The sequence below is a fragment of the Oncorhynchus mykiss genome, chromosome 25 (assembly GCF_057628025.1).
Source record: "Oncorhynchus mykiss isolate SJ-2025 chromosome 25, ASM5762802v1, whole genome shotgun sequence".
In the NCBI taxonomy this organism is placed as follows: Eukaryota; Metazoa; Chordata; class Actinopteri; order Salmoniformes; family Salmonidae; genus Oncorhynchus; species Oncorhynchus mykiss.
The window spans coordinates 65,585,187-65,598,229 of NC_143046.1; the positions used below are offsets into that span (position 1 = coordinate 65,585,187).

The following is a 13,043-nucleotide window of genomic DNA, read 5'->3' on the forward strand; positions in this document are numbered from 1 at the left end:
GGCTCCGAGACAGATTCTACCCCCAAGCCATTAGACTGCTAAACAGCCATAAGACTGCTAAATAGCTAATTAAATGGTTACCCAAACTATTTGCATTGACCCTATCTTACACTGAGTCTATGCACACTTACAATACTATATATAGACACCATATGTATACACTCTCACACACTACACTGACACTCACACAAACCCACACACATTCACATACACTACATACGCACACACACGCATGTAGGCATGCATGCACACACACACACATCATAAGCTGCTCCTACTCTGTTCTTTATTTTACTATTTCTTATTATTTATCCTGCTGCCTAGTCACTATACCCTGCCTTTATGTACATATCTACCTCATATTCTGTACCTCGTACCCCTACACAGTGACATGGTACTCCCAGCTAGCACATTTGGTTCCTTGGAAGTTGTGGGTTTGGGTTTCCCATTGGTTCTGGGAATAAAGCCATATGTTTTCTGACCGATAAAATATAACGTTTTTTAAACGTTCTGAGAATGGAAGTGAACATTTTGCCTGTTATGGGAATGTACATTTTTAGTTGAAGGCAGGTCCTGAGGACGTTTTACTACAATTACCTGAAAGTTTTCCTGGGAGGTTTTATCAACGGAAATTATAGGTTATTTTGAGTTTTTTAATAACTTCCTTAAAACATTCACTGAATATTTCAATAAGACTTTTAATAACACTGCTGGCTTAGTTTAGCTCCAAGCACAGATAGGACACATGGAAATTAATTTGCTTAGGCATTAATCATGCAAACATTGCAGCATAGCATCAATGAGATTCAAACCTATGATCTTCTGTTCTATATCTATGGAATAAGCTGAGCCACCTGGATGGACCTAGTATACTATGGGTTTTTTTACTCATGCGAAACTGTTCATTTTGGTCTATTCAAACGGACCCCATTTCAATGGCAATTGTTATACTGAAGTACTGAAAATCCCACAAAATAACGTTTTTTTTTAACGTTCTCTGAACCTACTGAGAACATGTCTTTAAATAGAACCATGAGAAAAAAACTGTAGGAAATGTTATGCTTAAAAGATGCACTATGCAGAAATTGCTCTGCCATTTCCTGGTTGCTAAAATTCGAATAGTTCACATAATTTCAGTTTGTGACAAAACATGCATGTATAGTGTAGAGAATCATTGTACCATCTAAACTGCTGTGAAATATCTTACATGTCAAACCAGTTGGAAAACGTTCCTAGAACATTACCAAAAATGTAATTAAATGGAACCATGTTTGAAATTTTAGGAAACTTTATTTTAAAGTAATGAAATACCAAGGAAAGAACATTATTTTGTCCCGCTCTCGCCAAGTTCTAAGAAATGTATGGTTCTTAGAGCATATGGTTCTGTATATAACTTCATCTTTGTGTATTTTATTCCCCTTTTCTTACTATTTTTGTATTACATTTTTTTGCATTAACTCTGCACCTTTGGGAAGGGCTCGTAAGCAAGCATTTCATGATAAAGTTTACACCCATTGTATGTGACAAATAAAATTTGATTTGATTTGAACTCTGGTAGTTTTTAGAGCGTCCATTGTCTGGTACAGCAGTCCAGGACTTACTACTACTTACTGAAGACAGAAATAGCATAAGTATGCCCAGGTAGTGGACTGGAGAAAAGACAAATACAGTGAAGAATATACTGTAGATAATTATTTGAGCTACAGCTTCTCTCATGCAGGTCCACCTGGCCACTTGGCTTTGTGTTTAGGTAAAACACTAAATCAAGCAACAGCAGACCTCATCAACAAAACTAATTATACTCTGTATTGCATATTATTCAGACTATGAAACAAAAACGCAAACATTTAAAGACGACATAAAATTATGTTTTAACAGTGCCTTTGTGAGCTATCTTTCTTTATCTTTATTATATACAGCATAATAACAAGGTAAGATAACTTTTTAATTGTTGTGTTCCTCTTAATTAAGAGAAAATTGTTTTCCCTTTCATACATCATCATCCCAAAGAAAAATCTTGAATATGAGTCTTCAGGGAGCGACTATACAAGAAACATAGTCAGCATCAATATTATGGATGCTGTGAATTCAATATACAGTATACTTTCAAAGATTGGCTACTTATATATCAACAAATGTCCTAATTGGCTCATTCTAACAAACACAAGTATGCACTTTGCATACTGAATGAGTAGTTTAAGAACATTCAATGAGAGACATTTGTAAAGTGGGTATCTTCTAGTTATAGGGGTTGTCAGCAATATACATATGTATGTAGTGTTAACCCCCATATTAAACACGTTTTAACAATATATAAGCAACAATATATGTATGAATGTCGGGGAGTAAGAAAGACAGAAAGTGCATTGGTGTTTTTCTTAGTCAATAAGAGACAAATTCAGTTATCTTATCTCTCCAATAGGAAGACCAGTTTAAATAAGGTCATTTTAAAACAGCATAATAGAGATCTAGGATGAGTTCAACATGTAAAAACCTCAGGGAACACTGAATAAAACTGATAGATCTAGTTGAGTCCATACAGACGTTTAGAGAACAGTCAAGAGAACTGCAAAGTCTTTACAAAGTGAGGGTCTCTGGACTCTTGGGCTCTTCCACTGGACTCAAAGGGCCACTAGATTTTTCCTCTGCTGCCTGTCTCTCCACTTTGCTCTCTGGTCTCTCACATGTAACAGTCCCGAGCACCTTGGCACTGTGCTCCTGTGCTTTTGCCCTGAGGGCTGCGATGCTGTTCTCCCTCAGTTCCTCTTTGGAGATGGGTGACTTGCCCTCCGGCCTCTTCTCCTCCACGTCACATTCTTCTCCTCTCTGAATGGCTGGCTGCTGGGGTATGTCGAACTTCCCTGTTGGCTGGACGACCGTGGTCTCCATGGACTTTTTGTGCATCCCTGTAAAGAATTGGGGGTATTCGGATTTAGAAAAGCGTCTGCTGATTGGAAAGCCATCTTCAACTGAAAATATTAAACAAAGAAATAGTTCTGATTTAGCTATAGGAATATGATCTTCAAATTGAGGATGCATAATAAATGTAGACCAATAGTCAATACTTGCTGTATAGTTTTTTCCCCCACTACGCAAGAAGTAAGCCTACCAAATATAAATGATGATATCTTGATAATTTCAGAGCCATTTGATGAAAGGATGAAACCAAGAATAAAGTATTTTCCCTCTGCCCTGAATGACGAGGAACACACCCCACCAACACAAGTAGAAAAGTAGGATGTGGAGAATATATGAGAGCAAGAATTAATTCAAAGCATGGAGGATGAAACCTGCTGTAGATTGAACATTAGTCTCATACCAAGCAGCCATGGGGCACAAGAGTCCATGATGCCATCCTTGGCAGACTTGAGGATGGAATCCGGTAGGGGGATGGAGTGACGGACCATGGCTCCATACAGCCCATACTCTGCCATCACACTGCTGCGTCCCCAGCACTTCTCCCTCTTCCTCCATTTGGCCCTGCGGTTCTGAAACCAGACCTTTAACCCAAGAGGAGTCATTAAGTACCACCTATCAACACGGAATCTAGCAATATTCAGACACACTGACACTAGCAGCATCAATGAGTCTTCTGACAGACACCACCACCTTAAAAGGCTTTAGCACTACCATCACATTGCGCCACAGTGTTCCAACTCTTGAAAAATTGTTTTTATCATTTTTGTTGTTTTATTGGTTGTATATCGTTGTATTCTACATTTGTGTGACTGTCCTTGTCTATCAATGTATCAGTGTTTGTTACTTGTTTTGTGTTTTTTTTTTTGTGGACGCCAGCTGCTGCTTTTGGAAACGCTAATGAGATTCCAAATAAAGACCCAATGGCCCTTCATGCCAATTCTGTTCTATAATTTGTGAAAACAACATAACTAAATCTGGTTTTATTTCAGTCACTCTAGTGTTGTGTTGTTTTGAGAACTCTGTAAGACCCCTTATGCAATGTTTGGCTATCTCCACCCAGTCTGAGGTAGTGTGGAAGAATATTCAGTGAAACATCAACTTGCCCAATGCCAAATGTGGAACTCCATGACCACTGGTTGGGGCCCCATGCTATCTGTCAGCTCAGTGAGAGGCCAAATTGATTTCATAGCACAACACAGAGCTGTTAAACAGCCTACTTGGCCACATCTGATGGCTGTGTGTAAAGTGCAAAAAAACAAAAGAGGAGGTGCAAGCACAGAGATGTCTCGACTGTGGAGGGGAACCAGACATTAAATTGAAAATTAACAAAACCATTTCAAACCTTTTTCTGTTCATTCTAATGATAGCCCTTATTTCATACAATATACTTTTTTTTATAAGAAATTGCTTCTCTGGCCCTCAAAGGAAGCTGAGGGGGAAGCTGCGAGCAGAAGCGACCCCTAGGGCACGCCAAGACTGATTGAAAACTAAGTTAATTTCAAGCTCAATCGATGGTGGACAGGCGGGCAAATATCACGGGAAATTAAACGAGCGGTACTCCGGGGAGCGGCACTATTGACCCGTGCTAATAAATTCAATGTAGTTATATCATTTGAACTCCCCGCGTTTCGAGCCAGCTTCCCCCCGGAACAAGGCATGCTCATCTGATTCAACTAATTAGACTGTATGAGAAAATTGGATGTTAATTTTATTTAGGATTGGAATACAGTTTTTCTTCCTTATTATTTATAGAGCCATAATGAGAACGAAATTAAACGCCGCTCGGGCAGATGGATGGTCCAGGTCACACCGCAATCTTCTTCTGCCTTGATAGCTTGATTAGGTCGTTAGTGCTCCTGTCCGAGAACAAATTGTTTCACATCCAACTACACCTAATGAGAGATTATCTGGCGAGGATGCTACTAGAGGTGTCTTTGTTCAGACAGGTAGAGAGGCATTATTGTTCGATTTATGTGGGCTCACTTTGCCTCCTCCGTAAAACATTAAGGAGCTAACTATTTCGTCAAGAGCAGAGTAAGCCTATATCACTTTACTTTTCATTTTCCACGCCATTCATTGGTTAGTAGACGCCTGCTTTATAACCTAGGCCCAGGCTATTTAAATGTCAAGGTTAAAGCAACAAAGGTAGACCTGCCTATAGGTCTACACTGCATAAACCTATTCAGGTACCAATGTCCTTTATTCTGGCCGGGGACGCAAAAACCACCTGATACCATAGGCCTTCTTTGTGAATGACTGAAATTGTTTGTAAGATACTTTATCTGAATTATTATAATACATATCAAACGCAGATGATGGTCCCAATGTACAGTGGCAGATGTCAGTGGTGGTTTAAAGGGCTACTTCGGGATTATGACAATGAATGTTGGACCTTTATCTACTTGCCCAGAGTCAGATGAACTCGGATACCATTTTGATGTCTCGCCATCCAGTATGAAGGAAGTTAGAGGTAGTTTCGCAAGCCATTGCTAACTGGCGTTAGTGCAATGACAATTGATAACTTGCGTTAGCGCAATGACTGGAAGTATTTGGTATCCACTAGCATTCGCTAACGCTATCAATTGTCATTGCACTAACGCTAGTTATCAATTGTCATTGCACTAACGCTAGTTAGCAATTGCACTAATGCTGGTTAGCAATTTACCTTCAAACTACATGCAGAGACATAAAAATGGTATCCACCAGTTCATCTGACTCAGGGAAAGTAGATAAAGGGCTTAATTTACAAAATCCTGAAGTATCCCTTTAGTAGTCCTTGCTCCAAAATAAATGCAGAAAAGGTGTTTAAAAAAACTAATGTGTCACTGATAATCACATCTCATTGGAGAAATACATTTTACAATTAGCACATGTTCTCCTGTAGGAAATATTTTGGAGAGTAACATAATAAGTACATTTGAGTTTCTTGCAAGGGACAATGCGAATTATATAAAAAACTATATTTGACATGATATTCCAATCAAATAAAAAATATTATTAACATGAAGAATGCTGTTTTGAGACATTTAAATGCTATTTAGGGGAGGAAGAACTGCAGTTCCAAAATACATTTCCCCTGACATGATACAATAACAACAGTGCCAACAATAGGCTATATATAACCTGTAGTCATACCTGTATTCTGTCCTCAGGAAGCTCTGTTTTCATGGCCAGCATCTCCCGTGCATACACATCAGGGTAGTGGGCTTCGTTAAAGGCCTTCTCCAATTCCTCGAGCTGGTAAGATGTGAATATGGTTCTGTAGGAATATGAAATATGTGTAAATTGTGGACATTGAAAAATGTTCGAAAGGCGACTAATAGGCAAGCTCGGTTGGCTATTATTTATTTCAAACAGATCAGATGCACAAATGCACACCTTCATTTGTATGGTGGCAATGCATTCCATTACATCTTATCTATCCAAGGTGTCTGTATGCATTTCATCTTAGGTACATTAACAACAATGGTGCATTTTAGAAATAGACCTACAGTAGACTAACTCACATAGCCTCCAAAAGCAGCTGCTAGATTTGATGATTTATTATCTTATTATTTGTTTACAATAATTTTAAAAAGGCCTATTCAGTAGCCTATTTGAGGCAGTGGATGTATCCCAGAAGCCAATGCGTAGGACTATAAACATGCATTCAGTGAGTAGGCTACAAAAAATAAGGGGATTCATTAAAAAGGTTAGCAAAAAAATTTTTTGCAGGGTCTATTCCTTTATAGGGATATATGCTGGTATAAAGGGAATCATATTTTTCCATTTCAATGTCTGATCACCCTTATTGAATAAGAGTATTCACAGACTAAGCCTATCTCTATGAAAGGTTTTGACATAGCCTACTTGTAGGCCTACACTCGATGGTTAAAATAGGCCAATGCTTTCACACCCCAAAACAAACATACATAAAAATATATGAAAAAAGACGGACATGTTAGAGTAGGCTAGCCTGTAAATTCAGCTTGAAATAAAATACGAGGTGTAAATATTATGTATTTGCTATGAAACATGTCAAACATTTGAAACCAAGGGCTATTGGGAAATAAGGCAATGCGTTGCCTAATTGCGTTTAATTAACTTGAATTTCAAACATATAGGCCTAGACCCTATTCGATTTAATTCCATGTTTGTTAGGTATATACGGTTATTGATAGCCTAATGGCCACTGACAACCTGTAAATCATCTCAGTAATTAGCACAGGCTACTATTTCAAATTAAATCCTAGTCTTATCTTGTTGTTGAATTAAGACAGCTGGAATGCCTAAACCATGTAATATTAAAAAGGAGTGTTAGGCCACACCAAAAATTATGAAACATGCGAGCTTCAGAAATTGAACAAGTTATTAGCATTCTGATAAAACAATAATATCATGTGTTGGAATGCAACGCTTACCGGTGCCGTCTTTTCTTCCGTTTCTTGCTCTGGCTTAATGAGGTCTTTGAGAGTTTTCGTTCGTTTGACGAAAAATCTTCCGAGTCTGTGAATATTAGAAAACGTGACAACGTGAATGACTCGTTTGAGACATTAGATCATTTCCAATGTGTTATCACAATTGTTAGTGATGACATTGAGTACAATTTCTCCAACACAAATGTTATCGTTGTATTTTGTTACTGTTATATTTTTTTAAATTATGTTTTATTTATTTTACCTTTATTTAACTAGGCAAGTCAGTTAAGAACAAATTCTTATTTACAATGACGGCCTACTTACTGACATAAGTAGCCTATTGCTATTATTGTATATTATTATTAGCCAATGGTTATCCATTGTCCCTTTATAGCTCAGCCTAATAATAATATTACAATTATTATTCGAATAAATACAAGCATATATTTTAAGTCCTTATTTCAGGCTAATGACAACGACTGAAATTCCTACCCGAACTGGCGGACTGGCTGTGGTCCAGAGGTCCCACAGTTCTATTGTGGGGCTGCAAGTGAACGTTCTGCGCATCCTGCAGGACCTCCAAAAACGCTGGTTGGCTGTAGAACGACGGAATCCCTCCAGGCCCGATTAATCCCATCCCAACTCCGACACCAGCGGTACCAAGCATTGACCTGGCGGCAAGCAGGTGCGCCCCAGATGGCAGAGACTGCAGGGTGCTCCTCGGGACCGCCGAAGAGTCTTTATTCAGCCCTAAAATTTCCTGGATCCCGAATCCCGTGCATCTGGGAGGGTGCGTGGCGCTGTTCTTTGATTGTTGGTGCAGACTGTTACCTCCGTTAGCACCGAGAGTGGACGTTTTGGATATATTCAGCGTTTCAGATAGCACAGCTCCTTGTTTACCTGTCATGGTGTCTTCGATAGTATTCCCTATTTTTAGCGGCTCGCAGGTCGGTCCCCGGTGCACGAACCACTCTGTATTACTCCAGACTCTTGAAAATGGTTCTTTTATCAAACAGGTCCACCCCAACAAGAGTCAGAGCCCAGCAGCCAATCAACTACTAGGGATTTTTCGGGATTCCTGCGCATCAAGCATTACGCGCCTTTGGAAATGGTTTATTCGCTGAGAACTGATATATTAAGGCTATGGGCACAAAACCGAGAGTATGAGGATACCCAAAACGCCTGCGGATAAAGAGAATGAAACAGGTGCACGTAGTTAAAGCCATGCTATTCATCCAATTTATTGAAAACAATTGCATCAATGCAGCCACAGGCCTTTTGAAATGTTTTTCGTTTGTGGGCTAGCGTGTGTACTCGTTTATACTGTATATTGACTATAAAAATGATTCTGGTATTTAAACGTGATCTCGATATTATAATGCCATGCAGAATTAAAACTATATGAGGCGGATTGAATGAATCCGGGCCTGGATTTAGTTACCATAAAAATAGTTTAGTTTCATAAAAATAAAACGCATGTTTCAGTCCATCTTTTTTTAACCTATATTTAACTAGGCAAGTCAGTTAAGAATGAATTATTATTTACAATGACGGCCTAGGACCAGTGGGTTAACTGCCTTGTTCAGGGGCAGAACGACAGATTCTTACCTTGTCAGCTCGGGGATTCGATCTAGCAACCTTTCGGTTACCCAATGCTCTAACCACTTGGCTAACTGCCGCCTCTTCTAGTGCTATTTCCATCTTCTATGATCGCTATGTCCATCCCTTGCCTCACACATGAACGGATCATTGATCCGAGGCAAGGAAACCATCACATGGACATCAAAGCCTCTCCATAACGACAGCTGGACGCGAAAACACATCCCTGCTTCGCTAGAGACTGATCTCACAGCAGCATACAAGACGGAGATGGGCATTTCGCAAAATAAATGGAAAATTAGGAAAGAATCTGGGCTACCAACGTGTAGGCATTAGAAGCTATTTACTAAACAACGTTCACAAATTAATTAATGCGAACAAAAACAGCATTAGGCCTAGCCTATATCACTCTTAATCGTTTAGAAAAGGATAGTTATTGATGCATGGGGTCATTTGGGGAGCATGCCAAGCATGTTCATAAAGTGCAATTACATTAATAAAGATGATTACCATTATCAAACATTGCACCATTTTATCGGATGTTTAATGTGTTACATAATTTTCTTTAGGCCCTATTTGTCTTGCTAATGGGTTTTATCCAATCCACATTTTAATCCCCGTTGCAATCCTAAACAATTTAACTCTGTGTGGAGGCTTTGTAGTTTATCTTTCTATATGCACAAGTCGCTTAGTTTAGATAGTCAGTTTATGTTTCATATTTTAATGGGGAGAACATATAGCCTATTGTATTTTAATGTAAAAATGATCTATTTCAATTTTTTTTTTCATATATCTTATCGAATTTGCCTATTTGAAAAACATTGATTTGGTATAATTAAATTGACGTTTTTCTTATAATTTAAAATGTTCATCAAGGAATTAGATATAGCCCCCCTTTTATACTTCCAATATACTTCTTTATGCTAAATATCAGGAGTCTTTTCCGCTAAATAAAATAACAATAAGGACTACATTTGGTGCAATTTACAAAGTAGCCTATACTTGGTTAGTTTTGAATATAATGAATAAATAATTAAATAGTTTGACATGTTTAATCACATTCTATTGGGCATTTGCAGAGTACCAGAATAATGTTCAAATGTAAACAACAATTTGGAAAATATTTAGATATGGCAGCCTTCTTTTGTCAATACTGCCTTGGACACAAATAAATGCCCTTATGAGGAGCATATTTACGATTAGGCCTACTTGTGAACAGCTCCATGGGTCAAGAAATTAATACAACCATTTTACGCATAGAGACTGGGTGAGTTTTGAGATGTGTGTGGCACAATTTGAACATCTGCACAGATAATTACACCAAGATCATTTATGGAAATGTACTGAAACTATTTGAGGGGGACAAAGCAAACTCAGATCTTATCTAAGTGCCATGTGGTAACAGATGAATACATGTCCTGGTTTAAAGGGGACGGGCAGAGAGTCAGGCGGGCCAGAGGAAGAAAGCAACGTTGGCGCGTGGCAAAAACAGTTGATACAAATATAAAATCACGTGACTGACAAGGTTTTAGCCAATGAAACACAATGGACAATTAGTATGCCTACTTAGTTATTCCACAACAAGAAATTACATGCTGATTCTATGGGAACTTGTTATTGTGGATGTGAAATTTACGTATGATGTCCAGCCATGACTATTGACAGAGAGATAACCCACACCAGGCATCAACGGGATTATCAGATTTATAAGCAAGACATTACAGACTGTATCTGTTTTGTGTCATGCTAATAACGACATATCCATGGCTACATTGAGGTTCATATAAGATATTAGCCTATATAGGACTACATCTTACACATTTGAAGAAAACACCCTTTCGATGTAGATAAATAGGCCTAGCAATTAGGGTATTGCAATTTGTGCGCCAGAATGCATACTTCTGGTGAAATGGCAATTTTGACATCCTATTTTGTAGTTGAGTTAATCTACAGACCATTTAGATTTCGTTCATATCTGATCTAGTCGATAGGGTGAGAGACACAGAGGTTAAAACAAAATAAATATTGTAAACTATAGCCCAGACCTAAAACGAATCTGTTCAGCAAAATCATATTTTACATCAAACAGTAAAAATTGAGCCACAGATTAAGAGGGAGAAAAAAATTACCGACACAATTACTCGATGACCAGTTGAAACTAATTAGGAGGCTATTAAGTCAAAATTTCATTACGGGTAATGAAGAAATCAATGTTATCGGGAATATGCTAATGACGCATCAGCCAGTAGAGATAAACCCATCTATTCACATGGAACCGTGAGTCAGGATGACCTGTCAATTACACCGCGGGTTCCTGCCCTCACTCCACCACCACTTCTGTTGCAATCTATCACGGCTTTGTTGTTTATTGTTGCTGGAGACCCTCTCTCTCTCACTAGGCTTTTAATAACCCATCTCCATATCAAAATGACTCCACCCTGATTTACATGCAGATGAGCGAACGGTCTAATAGGGTTCTAGATTAAAGGCAGTTTTAGTTCACTCATTCGTGTATATTGGGTTTCCCATCAAAGACCACAACATCCAAAGGCTGCAGATTAAATGGCAAACAAACAGCTGTTGCAAAAATGTGTTTATCTGTTGTTTCCCCCTGTTCCCCCTGTTTCCATCTTGCTGTGGGCGAGTTGTCATGTTGTGTAAAACAGATTGCCCTCAAACAATGGTATGAGAAACACTTCTATAGTTCAAGATCCCAACTCAAGTGGATGGCCTGAGGATGCTATAAGGCTGAAAAGTGGAATAAATAAACAAATGTGGGATTTAGCTTTAAAACACATTACATATCCATTCCAAACATGATTTTCTAGTGTGTTCGACAAACAAGAGAAGTATTGACCTCTATAGGCTAGAGGTCAAAGCAGAGGGTGTTAAACTGCATCTTCCCATTTCACCAGGCATCTAAATGTTGCAAATTAAAACCTCCCCCTTTGAATAAATACCAGTTGAGTCTTCAGTCTGCAGTCATTTTGATTGGAAAGGCTTGAAGTCTATTTGTAATAATGAATAAGTAAATAACTTTCAATCCACAGGAAGGTCACTAGATAATGGGCTATGTGATGGGCTGTATCAGTAACATAACTATGCATTAGACCAACCCCTGCAGATTGCTTGAGCTTGATATTTCATACTATGCAATCAAAATGAAGGATCACCGACGCTCCCCAAGCACACATCTGCAGTCGCGCTATACTGTGCAGCAGATATGAATGAAAGCAGCATTTTTCTGCTCTAAGACTGCCAGCAGGTAAATCCAACACATTTGGTGATTCAGCCTGTTATAGTGCTGAATCAAGCCCGGGCCCCTAACTCTATAGCTGTGTTGAAACAGTGAGCCAGTACTGATGACAGCACACATCTTGTGCCGAGTCAGGGGAAAACTAAAACACTGCAAGAAGGTCTGCTTTTTTTCTTTCCCCAAAGCGCTGTCCAGGGCTTGATGACCCCCTGATGCAAAGTGAGTTTGCTAGTTCCAGTTCTCATGGCTCCTCTACAATGGCGTGTTTGGGAGCTGCCTGCCGGCATTGCTTAACTAGGCGAGGAGTTGATTAATTTGCACTAATTGACAGCTAATTAAAGGCCTGAGGGAACATCGAATTGACGTTTGTCTGGGCAGTGAGGCTCGGTGAGGTCAGGGCGATGTATTGTTGACGGATGGAGGAGTTTGTTCTCTCTGAATAGACGACCCCTCCATGGGGAATGACCCGTTTCTCGAGGAGCATCCAACGGACCGGAAGCCTCGCATGAGATACAGCCACCAGTGATTGCACCATATTGTGAACGCCAGGTCACTTACTGTGTCAACACTCAGTAGACTGATCAATGTACATCAGTCAATATCAACAAGTGTTAACCAGCCAACACAGCAATAGGCCATGTCAACCAGTCAGCTCTACACTATCTGAGCTACATACTCACTTTTCACCCCTAAAATGATGTAAAACTTGTGTTATAAGGTACAGTAGTGGTTAAATTTGACAGAAAATAAACACTGTACACTAGACTAGAGCAGATAAATTAAACAGACTACAGGAGACTATAATAAACCCTGATGCAGTGGGGGTAAAATAAGTAGCTTGCCCTCCTCCGCCAACTTACATTCCTGCCCAT

General features: G+C 39.1%; 1 protein-coding gene across 2 annotated transcripts; it reads right to left on the minus strand.

The window, feature by feature from the left end:
• Positions 1-679: 679 nt before the first annotated feature.
• On the minus strand, positions 680-8,500 carry LOC110505529 (visual system homeobox 2-like). Of its 2 annotated transcripts, none has more exons than XM_021584807.3 (5): positions 7,809-8,500; positions 7,320-7,404; positions 6,055-6,178; positions 3,320-3,500; positions 680-2,906 (listed from the first exon to the last, which is right to left on the minus strand). In XM_021584807.3, the coding sequence occupies exons 1-5, from the start codon at positions 8,221-8,223 to the stop codon at positions 2,578-2,580; spliced, it is 1,134 nt and encodes a 377-aa protein (XP_021440482.2). In that variant the 5' UTR covers positions 8,224-8,500; the 3' UTR covers positions 680-2,577. The 2 variants fall into 2 exon arrangements, with proteins under 2 accessions (XP_021440482.2, XP_021440481.2); XM_021584806.3 differs by having other exon boundaries at positions 1,868-2,969; positions 7,809-8,298.
• Between the last annotated feature and the right edge of the window lie 4,543 nt (positions 8,501-13,043).

What these genes read in the sequence shown, in the direction of transcription:
- LOC110505529 (XM_021584806.3), bottom strand. Translation starts at nt 8,223, where the DNA reads ATGACAGGTAAACAAGGAGCTGTGCTATCTGAAACGCTGAATATATCC. An exon ending in CAGCCAGTCCGCCAGTTCGG is followed by an intron (nt 7,405 to 7,808) that starts GTAGGAATTTCA and finishes TAATATTCACAG; the next exon opens with ACTCGGAAGATTTTTCGTCA. An exon ending in TTCCTGAGGACAGAATACAG is followed by an intron (nt 3,501 to 6,054) that starts GTATGACTACAG and finishes CTTGGGTTAAAG; the next exon opens with GTCTGGTTTCAGAACCGCAG.